The 22507-nt window shown below is 42.8% G+C and overlaps 1 protein-coding gene across 11 annotated transcripts in view; it reads left to right on the top strand.

Annotated features, from left to right (window-relative positions):
* The window catches only part of PKP4 (plakophilin 4), a 102248-nt gene that overhangs the window by 9648 nt on the left and 70093 nt on the right, over nt 1-22507 (top strand). For 9 of the 11 annotated variants that reach the window (XM_054829110.1, XM_054829109.1, XM_054829108.1 and 6 more), the window contains exon 2: nt 20932-21065. In XM_054829110.1, the coding sequence (XP_054685085.1) occupies nt 20937-21065 (129 nt within the window). In that variant the 5' untranslated portion in view covers nt 20932-20936. Of the gene's footprint in view, nt 1-682; nt 796-20930; nt 21066-22507 lie in introns of those variants that run through there. The other 2 variants (XM_054829107.1, XM_054829115.1) reach the window with 2 other exon arrangements.

Raw genomic sequence — 22507 nt, 5'->3', positions numbered from 1 at the left:
AATTTTTCCAGACTTTTCCTTTGTTTTCCCTTCATCTCAGAGCATCACAGGCATCATATTACAATAGAACAAAAATATTTTACTATGTAGTATTTCAGATAACTTTTGTTACAGAAAGTTGAAAATAATGCTTTATGTATAGCTGTGTGATCTTATTTTCACATGTTCAAATTGTAACAGATTCAGTTAGACCATCTGATTAAAAGCTCACTTATTGGTTACTTAGTCTTATGTGCACATCTTCACGGATTAAAACGATCGATGGAAAAATATTGGGTTGGTAGACTAGTTAATTTGCACGCAACTTCAATGCCAGGATGCTTCAATACAAATAATAAAAATACTGTATTTCACCAATGGAAGCATTTCTGCAGGGGTCTGTAGCAGGTTGTTTTCAAGCTGCCGTTTTGCTTGCTTTAAAGAGCACCTGCAAGTCCTCAAGGTCCCGTGTTCGTTGGGGTTTTTTCCCTGGTATTTACTGAGTAAAGTCTGCACTGACTGTTCCCACCCTTGCATGTTGTGATTGCGCATTGTGAAAACAAAGTATCTTGCTATGCAGACACTTGCTGCAGTTTGAGGCATAAACATTATCTTCTCTTTGTGAATGGAAGCTGCCGTTGATCACGCTTTGGAAGCCCGTCGCCGCGTGAAAACTTAGGACAGCACCTCCTTCCGACGCATTTTGCCATCGGAACAGCAGCTCGGAATCAGCTTCATCTCAGTCCAACAGTCGAACACATTCTTCTTCTCGTATAGAATTTTTTTCTTACAAAATCAACTACTAACACTAAGCAGGTAACTTCTTCAATATTTCATGCTTCTCTTGGAGCTAATAATTGGTGCTGTACGATCCTAAGCAAACTTTTTTTCCCCCAGGTTCACCGAAACAAGCAGGCAATGGGTAAGAGCATGTTACTGTTGTCTGCGTGGCAAACAGCCACCTGCCCGCTTCGGCTTTTCTTTCAAAATACCTGATGTGTCTGTCTCACTTCCAAGTCTTTAGATGGGCGAACTTAAACACGTTGGAGGCAGGGGAGACCGGATACACTACTGCATGAACTCCGTTTCTGCTCTTGCCCTCCATGCCCAGGGTCTCGTGGAGGCTTCAGCTTCGGTCTGCTGCCTTAAAAATAGCTGTAGCTGACTGAAATGATTTGCATTTGCACAGAATTATAGCTAGGCTAGAGATTTTTATCTTGGGTGCAAAAATGCCTTCTAATTCTTGAAACTCAAGTGTGGCGTGTCCTTTTCCACCCAGTATGAATAAATATTAAGCGTGAAACCTCTGCAATGTCATTCTACCAAAGTTCATTCCCTAATTAACAGCCAACTTCAGAGCCCCTTCTCTGGCAATTTATAACAGCCTCCAACAGAAGGAGAGCAAAGATGTAGTTGTGATAACTAAACAGTCGTCTTTACTTTCTTAATTTTTACAACTTCTCTTTTATCAACCTTTCCATCGTACCGCTGTCTTTTATATTTACACTTGTCAATGGGTTTTAGAATTTCTTAAAGTAAGGCATCAGGTGAAAATCCTTATGGAAGAGTGTAGGCTATTGAAATTCAAAACTCTTCACTTGCTTGGCCTGTATTGCAGAATCAAGTTTTGGTTCCAGACAAGAGATGAATAACTACTGTTCTTCAGCATCTTTTCTTGCAAGAATCTGGCACTTGTATTTAAAGGTTTTGAAAGGAGATTCTTTACAGAATATGGGGAAAAAACCTGGGAAACAGCTAACATTCTGTATTCCTTCAAAATATTTCTCCTTCATTTTACACAGCTTTTTAAGAGATACTGTAAACTGGGACTTTATCGGCTTTACCCTTAAATTCCCATCATTCGGCTGAATCTAGTAATTCAAGATTGGAAGCTGTCTTGTTTGTACAGCCGACTTGTTGTCTTGTGGTGGCCGGGAGAGAAACCCGGGGGTACAGAACTGCATGCTTCCCCGGTCCCTTTTTCTCAAGCCTCTGCTGCAGGCCATCGTCAGTCCGGATTATCGTGCTAGATGAACCTCTGGTCTGATGCAGTGTAGCTTTCGGAAGTTCTTATGGGTAGCTGGATTTACTACATACGTTTGTTATTTAGACTTTCTCAGTCTCTGTTTGACACGACAATCCAAGCTAAAGACAGTGCTTATAACTGAGGATATACTATTTTATGAAATAGAACGCTTTCTTATTTTTAATGCATTTAATAATCTCTTACATAGTGCGTGGAGTGAGCAACTGGCTTTACAGCAGTACTGGCGGCTTAGTTTGCCTTTCAAAGGACCTTCCTGATAGACAGCCTTGTATGGTCCAAACTTTACACTTCTTGCCAGTGTATTTTTTTAATATGAATGTGAAGCAGTTTGGTGTGACGTTGCCTCGTGATGTAATGTGTTAAAATTTGTAAGATTTATGGCTTCATGGGTGTACAAACACAAACTGCGCCTTTTCAGTTTTAAGTGCAGATTAACTTTCCACCCAGCTTTTCCTTGAAGGTAGAGCTACTGTTCAATATAATTAATCTTGTCCAGTATACGGGAAGTGGACCTAGTAACGTGGAATGACATGGCGCTAATGCCTGACACTATTTCTGTTTTGCCTTTTTTATCTCAAAGCATTTATTAGGAGGTGCAGGGACTGTGCCTCTCACCTGGCCAGTGTCAACATGACTTCTTCATCTAGATAAAAGAATATGTGGCTGTCAAAATATCCGCAGTATAGCATTTACGTGTAGGTTTGTGTGTTATCTACAGGTAGAATGGTGATTTACGTGTGCAGATTTACTTGGGTAGGGGACATTCAGCATCTTCCCCAAGTAAGTTGTCATTTATCATGACACAACTATGATTGTGTAGATTTTCTCCTGTGCTACTCATTTTAGATTGCTTAGAGCAGCTATGGCCTTGACCACCTTGACTACCTCTAAACTGAACAGACAGGATCAGATCCCCATTTAATCCCAGGTGAACTTAAACCAAACTGTGAAGTCTTACCAAATGCCAGTTTGTACCTTTAAACATGGTGGAACCTGAACGCGTGACTCTAAAAGTCCTGTGCATGTCCAGATGTACTTGGCGTTGTTAGAATGCTATGGGTAGATGCTAAATGTCGTAATCGCTTTGATTATTAATAAGTTCAGCTACTGGACGAAGATATTGGTGTATATTTTATTCAAGAGCCCTAACTGAAATGGCCCTACCACAGAAGGAAAGCGAGCAAATCACCTTGATTTGACCTTAACATTTTCCAGTTGCAAAGATGCCAGCAGGATGTGAATCAAAACAATACTGACTGTAAACACATCCCAGAGGAGCTGGCTACTTTCTGCTGTTTTAACTGTGTGGTTGAAGTAGTTTGACTTCCCTTATGGTAGATATGATTTTATTTGTGTAAATAGAAAAATTAAATCAGGTATACCAGTATGATAGGAATCCACTCTAAGGATCCTAACAGTGCAATTACAACAGTGAAGAAAATAGCCACCAATAAATCTATTCTCAAGTGATATATTCAGTGTATTTTTTTCACTTTTCCAAGATGTTTATTACACTGAGAAATTTCCTAATTTATGGTTACAGAGATAAATTTCTTTATGGTCATTTAAGACCTATTCAGTCTGCTCTGGAATGTCTCTCTATCCTCATTTTTACCCCCAAGTACTCATAGGAAACAATCTCTCCTCAGTCTCTGTTTTGTAAGGTTTCTGCCTGTCAAAAAGGAGGGTTTCATCCCTTTATCATCGTGACAGCCTTTGAATTCAGTCAGACCAGCACAACCAGCTGCGAATGTGAGAAATAAGACCTGTGCCAGGCACTGAGTTAACTTATATTTCATTGTAATGGATGCAGCGCTGCAGAATCTCTGCTAGAAGTGTATTCTTGATGTATTCTACAATGGCATGTGCCATTACTGTGGCCGTCTCGCAGGAACAGCTAGTGAGTCCATGTTCTTCTCACCAGTCACTTCTTTGCGATGACCTTATTGTCTGTTACAGAAACTTTCATTGGTCACCATCTGTGGCTTGGGTGAAGAACAGCAGCAAGATTAATTCCTCGAGGTCTTCTGTAATAACATGCCTGTTCAATGCCCCAAGCCCTTCTTGCCTACCAAAGCCCCCACAAATTTGGAAGACATGTGAAGACCAGTTGTTTTGGCAGTGTTAAACATGATTAATCGCAAGGGAATTCCTAGTGGAGAAACGTCATTCCAGATGGAGCTTCTCATTAACGCTACTTTTTTGTCTTCCTTCCCATAAACAGGCTGAATATGTAATCGCGATCATTTGAAAGTAGAGACCATGTGTAGCTTATTCTGTCTTAGGTACCTGGTAGGGTATTACCTGACCATGTTTTCTGTACAGACAAATGTTTTTGTTACTCTTGGAATTTCTTTGCTGCTTTAGCAAGTCTTGTTTGGCTTGATTGTCTGTAACTTTCACATAATTCCGTTGTTATTTGACTGGGAAAACAACAGTTCTCAAAATTCATGGACTGTAGATTTCTCCTCTCCCCTTAGGGTGCTCTACTTTTTCACTTGTATCTCTCTTAAAGTAGGTATGCTTTCCAGATAAGTAATTCTCTGTTGGCTTAGATGTCTGTTGCATGCTCCCATGTGTCATCCCTTCCACCGCTGTGGATAGACACGGATTTGTTTGGTAGCAGGAGCATCGGGCAGCTCTACTGAGCTCAGCAGGTTGATTTCACCACATTGCTTTCTATTTCATAAGATTTGTTCCTCTCAAATCGAGGACTCCAGTTACAGGTCTGCCTACTTAAATTATCCTTCTGTTTTTAAAATTTAAATCAGTCCATAACAATGTGGTGCATGGCTATTTTGGCAACTGATTTTTTTGTGTTCTTTTAGGCTCGAGTGTGTTGAGTAATCTTTTTTGTTGGTATAATTGCTCTTTTGTCACCATATCCATGAAATGAATACCTGTGCCCCACCATTGTGATGATTGTTCATACATCAATGTCTAGAAAAGCTAGGTCTTACAGGACCAAGCTTCCAGCGGTATTTGTTTCCAATAGAGCTTCCACCCCAAAGTTTGAGTGGCCACTACTAGCAGCTATCTCTTCTTTGGTGTTGGAGATTCACTAAAAAGCGTTAATGGTTATGCTGTAAACTCTACCCTTTTCACGTGAAGGAACACCAATTACAGAAATGAGCAGTCTCCAGGGAGGTGACTTCTCTCTGAAGTTGAAAGCTGCTAACGTGACTTTTCCTATCTTTTGAATTTTGCTTTGGTCAGTGGTTCGTACAGTTCACCAATGGACCAAGTTTATAACTGATAAGTTGGAAATATCACAAAGCAGTCTGTTGTGAAGACACGGAATCAATGGTTTATTAAGGAAGACTTTTGTTGTTGTTGGAAGTTTGTAGCTTTGAGCATGCTATGCTTGGCAGGGACGCAAGTCTTTCCATCTTTTGCAAATAGGCCGTCGGTGAGGTTAGATCAGGTTTCACGCTGAATTCTGAAGAACTGATGAAGTTCATATTGCCAGTCCAGTAAGTAGGGTCTCACTTTCATGAGGACTGACTTGGGCATAATGAGCTGTAAAGGCTCGGCCCACCTCTGTGAGGTGTTTGTTGGTGACAAGTATGGAACAAGTAACCGGCTGCATGTCAGAGCGTTGTCCCGTGCCAGTTCTACTACATTTTCCTTCATTTAAATGCGTTATATTTCTGATTCCTGCTGAGGATAGGAGTAGTGATGGTGATGACCTCAGTTTTGAAAGAATGTCAGACTGGCTTCTCCGAGATGAGGGCTGCCTCCCTGGCATCCATCTCAGCCTTGGAGACAGGCCTGACCCGCTGAAGCACAGGCGTGCGGCGCGGTGCGACGCGGCGGCCCTCCCGCGGTCCCCGGTGCCGGGAGCGCTGCGGCAGCAGTGTGGGCAGGGTAGCGCACCCGGGAGGAAGCCTGGGTTGTCCTGGGCCGGGTTATCGTGATTCTTCTGTGTCTGCATGTCACTGCAGCAGGCACGCGGGCTTTGTTCAGCGTGGCGGGGCTGCGTCGAATGCCAGCGTTGCTCTGATCCCTGCGTGCCGCCTGGCTCCTCTGAGGACAGAAGCTCTCCGGAGCAGCGCAGGCATGTTACTCTATCGGTTTGGTTCCAAGGAAACGCCACCCTTTAAGGTGACCATAAATGAGAAGTTAAGGGAATTCTGGCTTGTCCCACGTATCTGACAGAAGTGTTGGGCACATCCTTCCTGTGGCGCAACAAGAGGATGCTGACAAGCCACAACAGCATCGGTATAAAACCAGATACAAATGGGACAAGGCGGTACGTGAGTGTGTGTTTACCTTGCCGTGTTTGGACATGTGGATCTGAAGTCTGCATTAATAGCCTCGCTGAAGTCTATTTTTAAAACGTATAAAAAAAGATTTTAACGATGTTCATCGGAAGGTGTGCTGAGAGTTATTTGGAGTTAACCAGCAGCATTACTGTAGAGAAACAAGTTACAAACTCTTTGCCATCGCAGGGAAGCGAGTTCTTTAAAAATGTTATTTGAAGAAATAATTATATGCAGACTATATAATGGAGACATTTTTAATTAAGTTCTATTGTGCTTTTGTTTGACAAAAGAGGTGGAATGTTATACGCTTCCCTTAAACAAGAGAAGCGTAAGGTAGATTTTTGAGCCTATTTTTCCCCTCTGTTGCTGGGCATGTTAACATTGCAGCTTTACCTGTCTGGTCATATGAGAACTGAACATGTTCGTGAGCGTGTGCTAGGTGAGCTTTAAAAGAAAAAAAGAGGTTAAGCCCGCTGTGGAACCTCTTCTGTGCCTTTGCTGAAAAGCTCCATTTAAAAATTTTTGGATTCGAAGTGGTCTCTCAGAAATGGAAAGGCAAAAAATGCAATTAGGTAGATCTGTCCCCTGTTAACATCTGTAACTTACCCCGCTGTCTGTGATGCTGAAAAGATAACTAGCAGCTGACATACAGCACCTTGCTGAAATGTTTCATTTTTAGATAGCATAAATGATATGTGTAACAAATATTTTCAATTCCTGTGTTATAGTAATAGGGGTGTTTCTTGTTGATTCCTCCCTTTCAAATAGGACTGGGTTTAGTGCTTTATTCTGCTGAGGGGTGCTGGGGCTTTGTGTGGCTTGGGGTGCTTTGCTGGTGCTCAGCTGCTCCCTCTTCCTTCCTTCACGGCGCTCAGAAAGTTCAGTTCAATATCAGCAATCCAAAATTGTATATTTTTATGAAGCTTAAGTAAGGCATTCTAAAAAGGGAAAGATATGCCTCTAACTACAATTACTATTTAAGCGCTATATGAAATAGCAATCTTGCAAGTTCTGGAAGTGCATTCTTTCCTGCTGTTGTCATCCATGAGTGTATTTCCTGAGTTGTTATATTGACGTTTTCCTGGACTTGCACGGTGCAAGCAAGAGCAGGCTTTCTCTGGTTTGAAAGTGGAAATCCCCTAAAACAGTAATTAATTGTTGTGGTTTTTTAAGACTTAAAATTGTGTAATTTTTCAACTCCTTCATGTTATTGAGAGGACTTGCTTTTGATAGCTGTGTTTTAAACCCCTCATTTTGAGCTTTATGTTAAAGCACAGTGAAAATACCTGATTAAGTGCGTAACTTTTCTGGGGTAGAGTTGCTTATTTAAATATATCAGTATTAATTGTCAGGCATATCTAAATCCTAACTCTGAGCATTTAATTGTTTTCTATTATCTATAGTTATGAAAAGGTCTAAAAAATCAAGTTTGTTTGAATTTGGAAGGGGGGAAGAGCACACCAGTATCCCATTTAGATGGAACAGTAACGCTTAAATAATCGATGTCACCGATATTGTCTAATACCTGGCAAGAAGATAGCAGTAGCTTTTAAATATTATCCTTGATTATTGTTTTGTCTTGCCTGCAGTGACTTCAGTATTTCAGCTGTTACCACGTTTCCCCATAGTCTCTGTTTTGTATCCAAACAGAGACAACTCCTACGTAAAATTTGCATAGCTTTAGTTGCTCTCTTCTGACTTTTCAGTTGATCCAGCTTGAAATTGGGTGCACAAAGCTGGTTGTGCTTCTGTAGCTAAGCAGACTGGGAAGATTGTGCATGTCAGTGCAGTGGGGAACAGAAAATAAGCAGGAGTGATAAATGAGGTTTCGGTTTTTGGTGTTTTGGTTGTTTTTTTTCTTTTCCCCCCTCCTTTTTCCTTGTCACAGGAAAGTGTGCTTTGATTACAGGCATCCCAACTTCGTGCTGTTTTCCCCAGAGCTGTTGTCTTGTCAGTTGGCTTCTGTACTGCATCTGTTCCTGCTCCAGTGCAGGACTTTGATCGTCTTCGTGGCCCGGCTGAACTTGAATATAGGCGAGGCAGGATTATGTGTGTGGAGGTAATAGGAAATCAGTGGATATCACTGGGATGGACAGACAAGCTTCAGGGTTCGGTTTGCATTGCCATCAGCTGCTTTTGAGCTTGGCATCTGGTTTTAGACAGATTCTCCTGTAGCTTATGATCTCTGAACTCAAGGACTGCGCTCCCTGCCCAGCCACCGCCTCCAGAACACCGACAGCGGTGGAAGCGTTCCTGCTCCCCCGGGTCACCCTGCCCGGGCAGTGCCTGTGGCAGAGCCCCGTTTCAAGCCCGCTTTCGATGCGAGTGAACTGGTTTGGTTGTTACTGCTCTGGTTACAGCTTTCTAACAGGCTGGTCTGCTTACCTCTTTTCCCCCGCAGAATTTTCACCGACGCTATCCAGGCTGCTTGTCAGAAGGCTGCGTGGCAGTGTCGAAAGCTTTACGTTCAAGGTGTATTTCTTCTAGTGCTCGTCGTAGAACAGAATTGGGTAGATTTGATATAATTGCTCTTGACAAATCCACGCTATTTTTTAACACTTGAAGTTCTAGTGCCTGTGGCTGGTTTTGGTGTGCTTAATTTTCCATGCTCAGAAATTAGAATTAGACTAGAATACGGGACAGGGAACTAAAAGTGAGAAGTAAGAATGATGGTGATGTGACCAGTATTTGAGGTTCCTTTGAAACTTTGAATTTGAGCTTTTAAAATACATTTGAGTCATATTTTTAGTCTTTCAGGAACTGAGGCAGGAAAGCTGAGTTGCGTCTCGAACTGGTAAACGTCAATGCAAAATATTGCCATCTCATGACAAAATTGTATGATGGTAGGAGAATTTACAGGAAAAAAGTTTTTTCACTGGGAGAAGAAAATCACGTCTTAGCATCATCGTAGAGTGCCGCATAAAGAATTCCTTCCACAACAGGAAGCCTGTGAATACTGGTCTGAGAGTTTCTTCTGTTTTACCTGAGCTTCAGTGAAAGACCTGAACCGTTTGCCATCATTCAGTATTTGTTTCCCTTCTTCACCATTTCCACACTTAATCTTCATTCCTTCAGTATATAGTTTTCTATCCTACTCAATTTTCTTGTGTCTGTATACTGAATTGTCTGCGTTTTGTACTGTAGGCATCTATTTCAGACCGTGGTTAAAATTATTGACATTATTTAATGTACTATTGACCTGACTTTTTTCCATTACAGCGCTTCTGCAAAAAGTCTTCGTGCCTAGCCAAACATTTTAGCCTAAGTGTGTCTAACTTTATAGTTACGCTTCTGTCATCCACCCCCTACTGTGGGAAGGCATGTGGTTCACTTTGATAGGAATAGTTCATATAATTTTGTATTTTTCAACATTGGCTCATTCACCTTGCTTTATGGTTTTCCTCAAGTTACTCAGCTGTCTTTGATCTCCATTAATCATAATGTCACTTGTAAATTTTGGTGCTTCACAGCTCTTCATCACTTTATACAGTATTAGGAGCAATACTAAATTCTCTATAGACTAGAGATATGTGTAATTGTACTACCAGTACTTAACGTTTTTAAGGGTAAACAAAGTAAAAAATACCTCAGAAAAAGAATACCAATGATACCTCTTTTTTGGGGAGGTTGGAGCATGGATTGAAGTATTGGTAATTTTGGCCGTAAAAGCTGGGTGCTTGTTGTCTAATTCATGTAGAGTTTGCTACCACGTGCAATTTTTTTTTTAGCTTCTAGCTTGGAGAGCTCCATTTGCTTAAATATAGAAGTTTGCACGTACAGCATTCTTAGCAGTGAACTGAGTTTTGCCGTGCAGTTCTGTTTCAGAGCAAAATGAAGAGAAAACTACAGTTCAGTAATTGCTGAAACTTCATTTTTGCTAATCTATAGCCATGTTTATTAGAGAACAGAGGTACTCCCCGATCTATCTCTATGGTATGCAAGAATTTGACGTTCCTGTAGTAGTCATTTGAGCAGGAACAACCATAGGTTGCATTTATGCTTTTACTCAGAATACATTTTCAATGTCATCAGTTTCTAAATTTTGCAAGTGTGTAGTTCGATTCTTTTTTTTCTCCCTGCTAAACCCTGTTTGAGCTGCTGCTTGTTGGTCACTTGTTCCTGAACCACAGTTCTCAATGCAGAGAGGGAGACTGCAGCGTCAGTAAAAATACGAGAGTCTGTGATACAAGTGGAATCACACCGCTGATCTAGTCTGGCTGGTTTTTAAAGGCAGGATGCAGCGGGGGGTTGGTAGTGGCTAGTTCCAGACTGTCTCAGTGATGTGCGTTACACCGCATCCCTCAAAAACTTGCATTGACAAAACAGGGAGAGCTGTGGAAGTCTGTAACTCTTCAGCTGCCTTTTAAAATTGTGGTTGTAGCTGTTAATTTTTATCATTGGGAAAATTGTTTATATCATTTTTTTTTCCAATATACTATATGACAAAATTGAGGAGGATACTTTTATAAATGCGTATAAAATAAATTTGGTTTCATAATGCTCCCAGTTGAAATATATCTGACTACAGTTAGTGTGCATTGTAACTAGCAATAACGTATAGAGTAATACTTCAGTAATAATTTTACAGGGCTAGGAGAAAATATAAGTGGAAATTGAATAGCAGCTGCAGCTAGTGTTCTGCTTGGTAGCGTTTATATCTTTACTTACAGTTATTCTCAGTTTAACTCCCGTTTGCTTGTTTATCGGAGTTTTCAGGTGGGAGATTGGAAAAGTACCGGTTTGGAGCTCGTACACTTTGCAAGTGTTTGGTAGCAGCACTGCGCAGCGTACAGGCACTGCGGTCCCTCGGCTGTTGTTCTGTGATGTTCATTCTGAATGACTGCATACCCCAAGTTAATGGAGATGTTCCAACACCAAACCAAGAATTTATCCTTCTACGAATGGTCGAATGAATAATTGCTGGATGACTTTGTCACCTGACCGTCTGTTTGGAAAACCCAAACTGCTGTGATGCTACATCTCCCCCCTCCCCGTCAGCCTGCACTAGGATAAGACTGAGCTTTATCCCTCGAGCTAGATCTGCTGTTTGTTTGCTCGTCTGTGGAGCCGGTTGTGAGCGCTGTGCTCTGCTGAGGCGGTTCTAAATGGCCGTGGGTTCGGCCGTACGGGCAGGGCAGAGCCATGCAGGCTTGGGGTGGTCCGAAGGAAAGGCTCAGATTTGGGGTCTGTCCTTTGTCTTTTCTTTAAGGCATGGAGCCTCGTTGACTTAAACTACTGAAAACTCTATTTATTGCCAGTTATCTTGTGGTACTTCATACGTTTGTGAAGTGTGGACGCTCCCCAGGCATATCCTTCAGGTGACAGAGATTCTTCTTTTTTTAAGGTGAGCTACAAATGGTGCCTCAGGCCTTGAAGGATATGATCGTAAATATGCCTTTATTCAAAATGGTTGTCTTGCTCTACCTGTCTGATCTCTTCTGGTGAATGGTTAGTTTGAAAGCCATAAAAAATATTAATCTCATAAGCATGTTACAACTGGATATTTGTGGATGTAGAATCTTGCCTGCTCACTGGAGTGGAGTTAAAGTATGTAGCCATCGGCCAAAAAAAAAAACCAAACCAAAAAACTGTCTTTTAGTAGGAGCTATAACAAAAATACGTTTATCCAAAAGCTAGGGTAATAATTTTTAACATTTTAAAAAGGACATAGCACCAAATGTCTTTTGAACCTGCACACATTTAAATAAAAAAAAAGAGGAAAAAATGTATTCTGGAAAGAAAAAGGGACAAGGAAGGCGCTAAATTTAGCAGTAAGATAGTTGAACACGTCTCCCACGTTTCTCAGCAGCGTATCAGTTGTGTGTAGGTCTCTTTTGTTACTGTGGGACTCGGTCTGCACAATTGTGGAGGTGGGTTTTTTATCCTGTCATTACAGAAGTCAGTTTCTTCCATGTTTTCATCAGATAATATATTTACTTCCCTGGTTTCATCCTTAAGTCTACATGACCAGAACTTCTGCACTGCTAATGTCCGTGAAGAAAAGTGATACCTTAACAGAATGTTTAGCCTATGGTGTGGTGTTTGAAGTATCTTGACTTACTGCATCTGGAAATGTTAAAACCTTTTTTTCATGTAAATGCTTGAGCCGTCTTTCACATAATCCATTTTTAATTGCTTGCATCATCTTTGCAAGTGGATAAGTTGTCATCTGCTGTCTTTTCATCCGAACACACAACTATAAGCTGGTAGACGTAATACAGAGCTTGTCTTAGTTCGGTCACTTGGTCGCACCAAGCTTGAGAATGCAAATCACTGCCTGGTGTGTAGGCAAGCAACACTCCATCCTTGTAGCTAATGGGAGCTACTCATACCTAGAGGTGTACTGACATGTCTGTGAACTAACTGAAAAAATCGGATAAATTTTAATCAACATCTTCATCTAAAAGCTGTAGAAAAGTAGTAAGTCTTGTTTTGGTTTTGACTTTCACATATACTGTAAAGGATGAAAAAAGAAGGATCTTTGACCAAGAGCTGAGATGTGCCTTGTTGCTTAAGTGTAGATTTATAAGAATAACTTAGTTCTATGATAAATAACATGTCAGTGTCCCAGAAGGTTGATTTTTTGCTTAGTGGAACTTTTTTCCTTCTGTACTAATGAGTATTGCTCTGATGTCCTTGGTGATTTACTCCTGTTGCTTGAGTTAATCTTGTAGCTAGATAAATATGAGGATTTTCTGTGATGAGATGTTCCTCGTTGTTTTTCTCGTGTTTCCCTGCTGAAATAGATACAGTCTATCCTATCCTAGCTGACACCGTTGGTGAGAATTGTGTTACCTCTTCACTGCAAATTACTCTGGTGGCTGTTGTTGCTGACCCAAAGGCAGCAACGGGAGGCTCAGAAACAGGGAGCGCAGGTAAGGAGAAAATGTGGGAGAACGACCTGCGTAAGGAAGGCAGAGGAATACGAAGGGGAGTGAGTAAGGAGCTGTGGAAAAGCACCGCTTTTCCTGTCTTGCAGGGAACCTGGAAAGGTCTGGCTTCTCCTTGGGTCTGCACTGCAAGGAGAGGGATTACTTGGTGCTGGCAAAAGTATCTGGATATCTCTACGAAAATAACAGGAGGAGCAGTGAGGGGTGGGGAGTAGAGACTAACGACAATGAAGAATTAAAGCATGGTTTCCTACACTCAGTGATTTCTCGTATTTCTTCTCTCCTCCTCAACTGTGTATTCTTGTTCCTTCCTTGCATCAGTGATTACATGGCTGCAAGATCGGCTGGTTCAGAAAAATACACCCCCAGCTCCCCCCAAAAAAGCATAGCTTTGTGTCAGATGAACTCACTGAACCTGTTTGCTTTGCAGCTGTTTGACCATTCGATCAGACACAAAAGAAAGTATTACCCGTTTTGGCACCCCAGAACCTCACAGCGTGCTTAGAGGACTGGTATGAAAGCCAGCATTGGCAAGCTGCGAGAGAAAACTGGTGAATCTGCCCCATCATCAGTGCCGGGGTGCCAAGAAGTCTGCTGTGTTTGTACCAAAGGAGAACATCTGGGAGGGTTTTAGGAGTCGGTGCTTTTGCGTGCTAGACGAAAACAAGCTAATTGTGCATAGTGGAGGCAATGGGTGTCCTCTGAAGAGGCAGTTAAAGCGGCTGTTTAAACGTGGTTTACTCGAGCAAATCCCTGCAGTTGCCCAAAGAGATGGTCTCTGCCGTGCACTCCTTGGAGTGAACGCTGGCTCCTTTTGATGGCCTGGTTTGCTCTGATCTGACGTACGGCATGGTTTCATGAAACTGTTTGAGTGAACATCCACGGTAGAGAGGACGGAAAAGCCGCTATTTAGAGAATTATTGTAGGGTATTTCAGACTAGAGGCTTTGTTTTCCTTGCATCTAGTTTGAAAATGTAAATGCAGGCCAGCCTAGAACTAGATTGTCACTGCTTCGGTTCTGTTGTCCTTTACTTTTAAATAGGGAATTTCAAAATTCAGAATAGGTGTTAAGAATTTTCTCAGATGTATGCTACAAGATGAAGCATTTAACAGTTTTTCTGAAAAAATGTTTAGATCATTGAAAATACATTCTTTTTATCAGAGACTGAAATCCACAAAAACCAGCAGTAAATTCTTACTGTTCTCCTTGTCTGCTGTTAATCTCCCCCAGAAGTTTCAAAGGATCTCACGGTACGCTTTTGAGCTTAGAACTGTTTACATCATTCACAAGTGTGTAGTTCTGTGACATCCACCAAAAGATCATCTCAAAACATTTAAATCTTTCAGTTCTCATGCATTCTTTGCTATAGCAGAGAACTTAAATCTCTAAACTTTTCTCTCGTATCCATTAATTTCAAGATGTGAATAATGTATGCTGAAGTGCATTGCACAGAGTAGTAGAACAGTAAAATACGTTTTCTGAGTTTTCATAGATCTCGGTATCTTTAACGTGCAGGAGCAATTTGAGAATGGAAAGAGCTGGAATACAAGGAAGCTTGAAGGTGCATTTGTAAACGGTACCCGTGTGTATTGTGGGGTTCATCAATGCGTAAGGTTTGTGGGAAGCAGCCCCGCATCCATCCTGACTGCAGTTCAGCAGCTGGGATACTGCAGTGAAGGGTTGTCGGGAATGAGGATTTGGGCGGGCCGGGAAACACGTAAGAACAAAGTCTCCCATTCTGGGTGAGATCTAACTGCTGGGCCGTGACACGAGAGGCAGGCAAAATAACGATGAACCTAGTTTTTTCAGGGGTGAAGTCTGGTTGCTTGTTTTCCAGTAATGAATCAGTTATCCATACCCAAAGGAGTGATTAACACAACTAAGTCCAGGGAGTATCTTCAGCCAGTAAATCCCAGTCTTGCGTAAGGAAGAAAGAGGTTTTCTTATTAACTCCTCAGGAGTTTTACTCGTACCTGATTTTAAGGCTCTCACGAATCCTGCGTTTGGTATGCCCTGTTCCCGTAAGGTGAATATGAGAATCTAAATTGACTTTGAGTTCCTTTCCTCAAACAGCGTGCCCATACGGAGGCACGGCGGTGGGGACCGGGTCCTCCGTGGGGCTGGCCGTGGAGAGCATCTCCCCGTGCCTCCCTCGCTCGCGCGCCCGGCAGCTGCCTGGCCACGCAGGGGGTCGGAGGGAATGAGCGTACTCCTTTGCGCTGCTTAAGTCTGCATGTAAGTGTGTGTAGGATCAAAGCCAACGGCTGTCTAATCTTGAAATCAAGATTAGAAAATCAGTAACTTTGCCAAGAAATGTGTTAATTGAAAGAACAGCAGTTAAAACAACTGCCTGTGTGGAAGGGTATAGCTCTCTAATTACACCTCTTAACACTGATTTAGATGTACATTTAACACTGACATCCTCATCAATAATTAATTTGATTGGTTTTCATGTGAGTGTTAGTATTAGAGACTTGACGTTGGGTATATTTTCTGTTCAACTTACCATACCTTCCAACTAGTTCAGATGTACATTTTCTTGACTGGTTTGTTAGAGAAATTTACTACAGATAGGTTCAAGAGTTATTTCACAGTGTTGGGGTGAGAAGAGAGTGAAGTGACAGATAAAATTATGGAAAAGACAAATTGAGATAATCTCACATCTGTGCTCGTTATATCATATTTTTGTAGAGGTTTTTAGTCGGTCCACTTTTAAGCATTCCTTTAGGCAATTCACTTTGAAAGTGATCACTGACAAGGAATCAGCACTACATTTTATAGTACTTTTGTGGCACATCATAGAAGCTTCAAAAAAGTCAAGGTTTTTTTTAAAGTAAGTAGAGAAAAAAAAGCTGTGCTTTTCTTCCCCATATCTCTTAAAGAAAATTAAGAAGTTTCTTTTGTTTGATGGAATAAATATTGCACTGATTTCAGTGTTTTAAGGTATCTCATAACTTACCGTTGTAGGTGAACCTTTGGAAAGAACTGGCAATTTAAAAGTATGACCATGATGGCACATTGTACTGGTTTTGGATGGGATAGTTAATTTTTTCATAGAAACTCCTACGGTGCTGCACTTTGCGTCTGTGACCAAAAGAGTGCTGCTGGCACGGGGATGTGTTAGTTACTGCTGAGCAGCGCTTGCACAGCCTCAAGGCCTTTGCTGCTGCTCACCCTGCCCCGCCAGCGAGCAGGCTGGGGGGGCACAAGGACTTGGGAGGGGACACAGCCGGGACAGCTGACCCCGCTGACCAAAAGGTTATCCCATACCATATGGCATCGTGCTCAGCAATAAAAGCTGGGGGAAGAAGGCAGGACGTGACACTCGGAGCGATGGCGTTTGCCTTTCCAAGCCACCGTTACACGTGGCAGAGCCCGGCTTTCCTGGGGATGGCTGAACACCTGCCTGCCCATGGGAAGCGGGGAATGAATTCCTTGTCTTGCTTTGCCTGCGCGTGCAACTTTTGCTTTCGCTATTAAACCGCCTTTATCTCAAATCCACCAGTTTTCACACTTTTGCCCTTCGATTCTCTCCCCATCCCACTGGGGAGGAGTGAGTGAGCGAGCGGCTGCGTGGGGCTGAGCTGCCCACTGGGGTTACACCACAACACATCTAAGTATTTAATTGATTTAAAGCTACAGACATGCATAACTGCATAATTGGGAATTCAGTGCTGCTTTTTTTTGTGTGTTTTTTGTTTTTTTTTTTTTTTAATTTAAAAGATTGGCTTCATTTATTATTGTACTGTATTTTGTGCTTCTCTCCTGGAAGTCCCAAAGCACAACGGACACTGCCCTGGTTACCGTGCAGGTGAAGACACATCGGGGTGTATGGACGAGAAAGCGGCCCATTTCTGAGAGAAGCTCATGTGTGACTTGTGAGAGTTTTCTGGGATTTGGCCTTTTGAGTACTTAGCAAATATTCCCAAATGAAGGGAGAGCTTGACCAAGTGGTTTTATTGCCAATACAATGATATGCTTGCAAATGTAAGTCCATTTAGAAACCTGAAACACTGAGCTGCAGTCATGAAAGAACTATGGAAAGTGATTTAAAAAATTGGGTGTGACCCAGGGAATCATAACGTGTATTCTGTGATTCTTTGGGTTATTACATCTTGATGAAAGAGTTGATTTTTACAAGTAAAACCTTAGAAGAATACATTTTTATTTTCTAAAACCTTAAAAGTTACATTTCTCACTTTGGCTTTTATATCACTATTAGAGCACATTTTTTATTCCACTTGCTTGAATGCTATTTAATCGGTTCTTGTAGAAACAACGGTCCTTGAAGCTTTAGGTGTATGCCAGGCTTACGGGCGGCTTAAAAATCTGTGTGGCAGCCTTTGTATTTGCAAGCTTGAAATGAATAAAAATGTCATTTCCAAAATAGCCAGATACAGCTGGTTATTCATCTGGTGGCACTTTGGAAGCCAGGTAGCATGTAATACCACTTCATAGCTATTCAGTTGCAGTGACCCACCGTGGTCTCCTTCAGCCACGCGCACCCACCGGCCTTTCGACACAGATTCAGACAGTTGGGTGGCATAAAGTAACAGTGGAAAAAATGGTTGTTATCCTTTTTTTCTCCTTTTGCCTCTTTTTTTCTTGTTGTTGTTAAAAAATGAACTTACTGTATTCTAGCTTCCCTGGTAGAGGTAGGATGCTGGTAGCTGGAGGACATGGCCCGTCTCTCCGTCTCTGATGCCCCCCGCGCTGCCGGGAGGGGCGGGCGGGCTGAGGGCGGTGCCGGCCTGCGGAGCACCCCCTCCCGCTCCCGACCTGCGGAGCTCCCGCTCCCGGCCCGCGGAGCACCCGCTGCCGGCCCCGCTCCTGACCTGCGGAGCACCCCCTCCCGCTCCTGACCTGCGGAGCTCCCGCTCCCGGCCCGCGGAGCTCCCGGCCCCACTCCCGGCCCGCGGAGCACCCGCTGCCGGCCCCGTCCGGTGGCCGGAGATGGGGAGGCACAGCGGGCGCGGCAGGGCCGGGGAGCGGCGCCTCTCCCTCCCTTCTCGTGCTCTCTGCGCTGCGCTCCCTACTTCTCTCACCAGCTCTCTGGCAGCCAAGCGAAGAGCCCGTTTATTCGGAGCCAGCCAGGAACGGCTGGGAGGCGGGCCGGGCCGGAGGCTGTGGTCCAGGTGGGGCTGCCGCCTCCCGCCCCTTGGGGCTCGGCGGCCTGGGTGGGGAGGGACGGGGGGCCGCGCACCCCGCAGCCTGCCGCTGTGCCCCGCTCCCCTGCGGCCGGGGCACGAACGCCTGCCTGGCGGTGAGGAGCGGGGCCGGGGTGGGCAGGGCGGTGGCCGGGCCCCCTGGCCCTCAGAGAGCAGGGTGTGGGCCAGGTGAGGCTGGACGTGGTGGGAAAGGCTTTGCTGGGGCGTGGAGGTGCTGTGACTGTGCTGGGAGGGGAAGAAACATACTGTGGACTTCAGTTTTTTAGATAAGGACAGAGTGGCATGGCCTTTGTATTGCCACGTTACTGGTTTGGTCCTGTTGGACGGTGAGGTGAGGGAAGAAGGAAAAGGAGTTGCTGGTTGTGTGGCTAAACTAGCCTGCTCAGATTTCCCTCTGCAATCCTGACACCAGAAACCTGGCAGCATGGTATTTGTGCAATTTCTTTCCCCTGTTCCAGAAGATAAACGCGATATGGATGTGAGGTGAGAACAGGCTGTTTATACAGGCTCTTTCCAGGTTACTGGGCAGTCTCCATGCATGACCTGCAGCTGCTGAGGGGGGGAGAGACCTTTCTCCAGAAAGCACCTGAGCCCAGGTGAGGCTCGTGCTCTAACGTGGCTTTGGAAACAGCTTTTCTTTCTGTGTTCATGGTGGTAGAAGCGGATGGGTGACCAGGCTCCTGTAGCTTATGTTACCCCCATGACTGCTCCGATGCCTCTCATCGCTCATCTCACTTCAGTTTCTCAGAAGCTGTTGTTTGATTCCCTCAGTGCCTGATGTGAAACTCCACATTAACCGTGCTACCAGCTCTCAGCAGACCAGAGCAGTGTGGTTAACAAAGACCACCTGCTAACGCACTTGGAGCGGCTCCTGAGCAGCAGCCATCCCACTCACTGTGCGCATGCCACTGTACACAAAGCGGAATGAAAATACTTTTTCTTACATCACCTCTCTTCTGGCTTCCACTCATCTTTTCTGCCCCAGGCTGCCTGTACTAGAAATCCTCTGACAGCACCATGCTCTACCTGCGTTTGGGCTCTGAGCATAGGCACAAGTGCAGAAAATGTCCTGACAGGGCAAGCGATCCGTAGGGTGATTCCAGAAGAGATCCCTTGAGGGTCAACTCAACTATTCCAACCGAATCAGAAATGTGCAGCTTTACGGCACAGCCACGGATCTTGTAGATTGTCCGGTGTCTTTTTAGGGTGGTGCGTGCCCACCTGAATACTGATTCAGCATTTTAAAGGCAGGTGGTGGAGAAGGGATGGTCATGGTTAAAACAGGTGAGGACTGACAAGACTTTGGGTCCATTCCCGGCCTTGGAGCCTGTTTGCAGTTTAAGCTGTGTCTTGTTCTTTGTGAAAGCTGGAGAGCAGCTGTTTGCAAGGGCAGGGAGTGACAGGACAGGGGGAATGGCCTGAAGCTGCAGGAGGGGAGATGGAGATGGGATGTGAGGCAGAAATCCTTCCCTGTGAGGGTGCTGAGGCCCTGGCACAGGGTGCCCAGAGAAGCTGTGGCTGCCCCTGGCTCCCTGGCAGTGTTCAAGGCCAGGTTGGATGGGGCTTTGGGCAACCTGGGCTAGTGGAGGGGGTCCCTGCCCGTGGCAGGGGTGGCACTGGGTGGGCTGGGAGGCCCCTTACCACCCAGACCAGGCTGTCAGTCTATGAAATGAAAGGAAGGTAGCTGCTGTTCATATTTGTCTCCTCTAGGAATATTGAGTTTGTTTATTTTGAAAATCTAAAATGAAGTATTGACTACTTTTAACATTAGAAATCATGAGCTTTATTTTCTTTTTTCTGAAGGAAATTAAAGCATGGTATATGTGCAGAAGTTATGTGAATACCACCTACTTGCTATTTTCAAAATATTAAACGTATTTCATAACTATCTTTGTAATATCAATTAATAGTGACTTCTATAGTTAAACAAATGAAATGCTTTTTTTTTTTTTTTTTTACATGTTCTGGAATTGTTGGTGTGCTGCCTTTGCAATAATGAAGCTTGGGATTCTCAAATGCTAATCCTGTCAGTCCTTTCCACGCTATCCATAGCCCAGGGCAATTGGTTTAACTGTAGTGTTTTAATTTCCTCTTTTGCAAAAAGAACACTAGAAGCATTATTCCCATTAATTTTTTATTACCATAATTAGTCTCTTCCATGGTTTGTTCCTGACAGCAAAGCATTCTGCTGTTACATGTCATTCTTCTATGCTAAAAACTGCACATGTGGTAAACTTTTCTAATCCTGGGTGTTCTTGATGTTTAACACTAGCATTTTTCGTGCATTTTGGATTTTGCTACTCTTAGTAACAACCACAAGATAATGTTTTTAAAATAATCTTTAAAAGTCATGCTGCCAGCTTGCTTCTGCCTGGCCCTCACGTTCTGTATGTAATCTGGATTTCAATTTATGAAGGGGAAGCACAGTAATAGCAATATATGTTGATATTAATAATACAAAGTTTTCTGCTAATTTGGTTGAGTTTGGAAAGGTTTTAGAAAAAAAACAATAATCCCAAAAACGTGAATTTTAACCATCTTGGCTCAAAATGTAAACTATTTTAAAATATTGTTATTGCAGGCGAAATGCCAGCCCCTGAGCAGACCCCGATGGTGGAGGAGGGGCTGCCGCAGACAACGCAGGAAACTTCCACAGGCCCAGGCATGGAACCAGAGACTACCGCCACCACCATTCTAGCTTCTGTAAAGGAACAGGTATACACCTTGCTTTCAGCAGTTCGGAAACTCACTGTGCGTTGTGGAGCTAACCATTGTCTTTTATTGCATTGCTGGAAGAAAACATCATTTTTTCTAAAACATGTTGCCTAGCGTTAGTGTAGTATATTTTGTACATCAGAATGTTAGAATCTGAATATAAAGGGTTCATTTAATTGCATTGAACAGAAGCATCATTATGGTATTCTGTATCCCTTGGAACGTATGCCCTGTTGTGGTAAACCAGACCTGAAATGCAGGTTTGATTTTGGTTTTTTTTTTTTAAAAAAAAAAGCTGATGTAGAATTGGTGCAACATTGAGAGCCAGTCTTTTTAGTACACTCTGCAAAGTTGTGTACAGTGTTACAGAAATTTGCACATAAAGGTTTTGGTATGATTAATTGTATTTTGTTAAAGAATGGGTTTTAACCTTTGAGTTTGGTTTCAGTTATCAATACCAAGATAGTAATATATTTTAAATCTGCAACACATTTATGGGCATATATCTTAGTGCTAGACTCTATAGGGAAAATAAAATTGTGCTTGAAATCAAGTTCAGCTTAAATTTGTAAAATTGTTCAAGGGGAAAAAAATTGCAGTTTTACAAAGAAATTCTAACTAAAGTTTTTGGGTTTTGTTTTTAAAAAAAAGAACAGAGAGAAGGGATCGTTTGGCTAGCATTGTCAGAACTAGAAATAAGAATCATCTTTCTTGGATAAAACATAAATAACATCGGAATTTCAGAATAAATCTGCTTTGCTGTCTCTGTTTCAGAACTTCTTTTAAGATAAGTCAGTACTCAATCCAAGATATTAACTCTGAATGCAAACACTTGATGTATTAGTTCTCATATGTTGTCCCATATTAATATTTAAAAAAAGAAAGTGAGAATTAGATCATTTCATCTTGATATCAACAGATTTCATACCCATAGAACTTCATTCTTAAATGAAAATTTTCTGCAGGATGATGAAATTTGGCTCTTTATTTTCATGCCTAAATTAATAGTTTCAAAAATATTTTAAGATGACAGTAGCAACCCTAATAATTTCTTTGTGATATTAAAACTAATATTAAATCTTCCAGTGCAAAGGATATTAATGCTGGAGGCTGTCGAGATACGAGTAAACACAGTCATCTGAGTTAGTGATCTTAAGTCACTTCCCATCGTCTCAGACAGTAGTTTGCCTTGTGCCATCTTAGCTTCTCACAAATGTCAGTTAGAACTCATATGCTTAAAGTACAGTTGTGGTGATTTTCAGTTGGCCCATTTTATTTTGCAGTTCACAGAGAACATGCTCGTAATGGTAGCTTGGATGACGAGCAGCATTGCAGTAAATGGCAGTACTGTAATTGCTGGTGATCACCAGCCAGTAGTCTTACTGTTGTGATTCCTGTCCAGATTGCTTCTGCAGTTTTGATGCAATGATGATTGCTTAAAC

Source organism: Grus americana, chromosome 6, assembly GCF_028858705.1.
Source record: "Grus americana isolate bGruAme1 chromosome 6, bGruAme1.mat, whole genome shotgun sequence".
Lineage (NCBI taxonomy): Eukaryota > Metazoa > Chordata > Aves > Gruiformes > Gruidae > Grus > Grus americana.
This window is presented reverse-complemented; position numbering and strand designations above follow the sequence as displayed.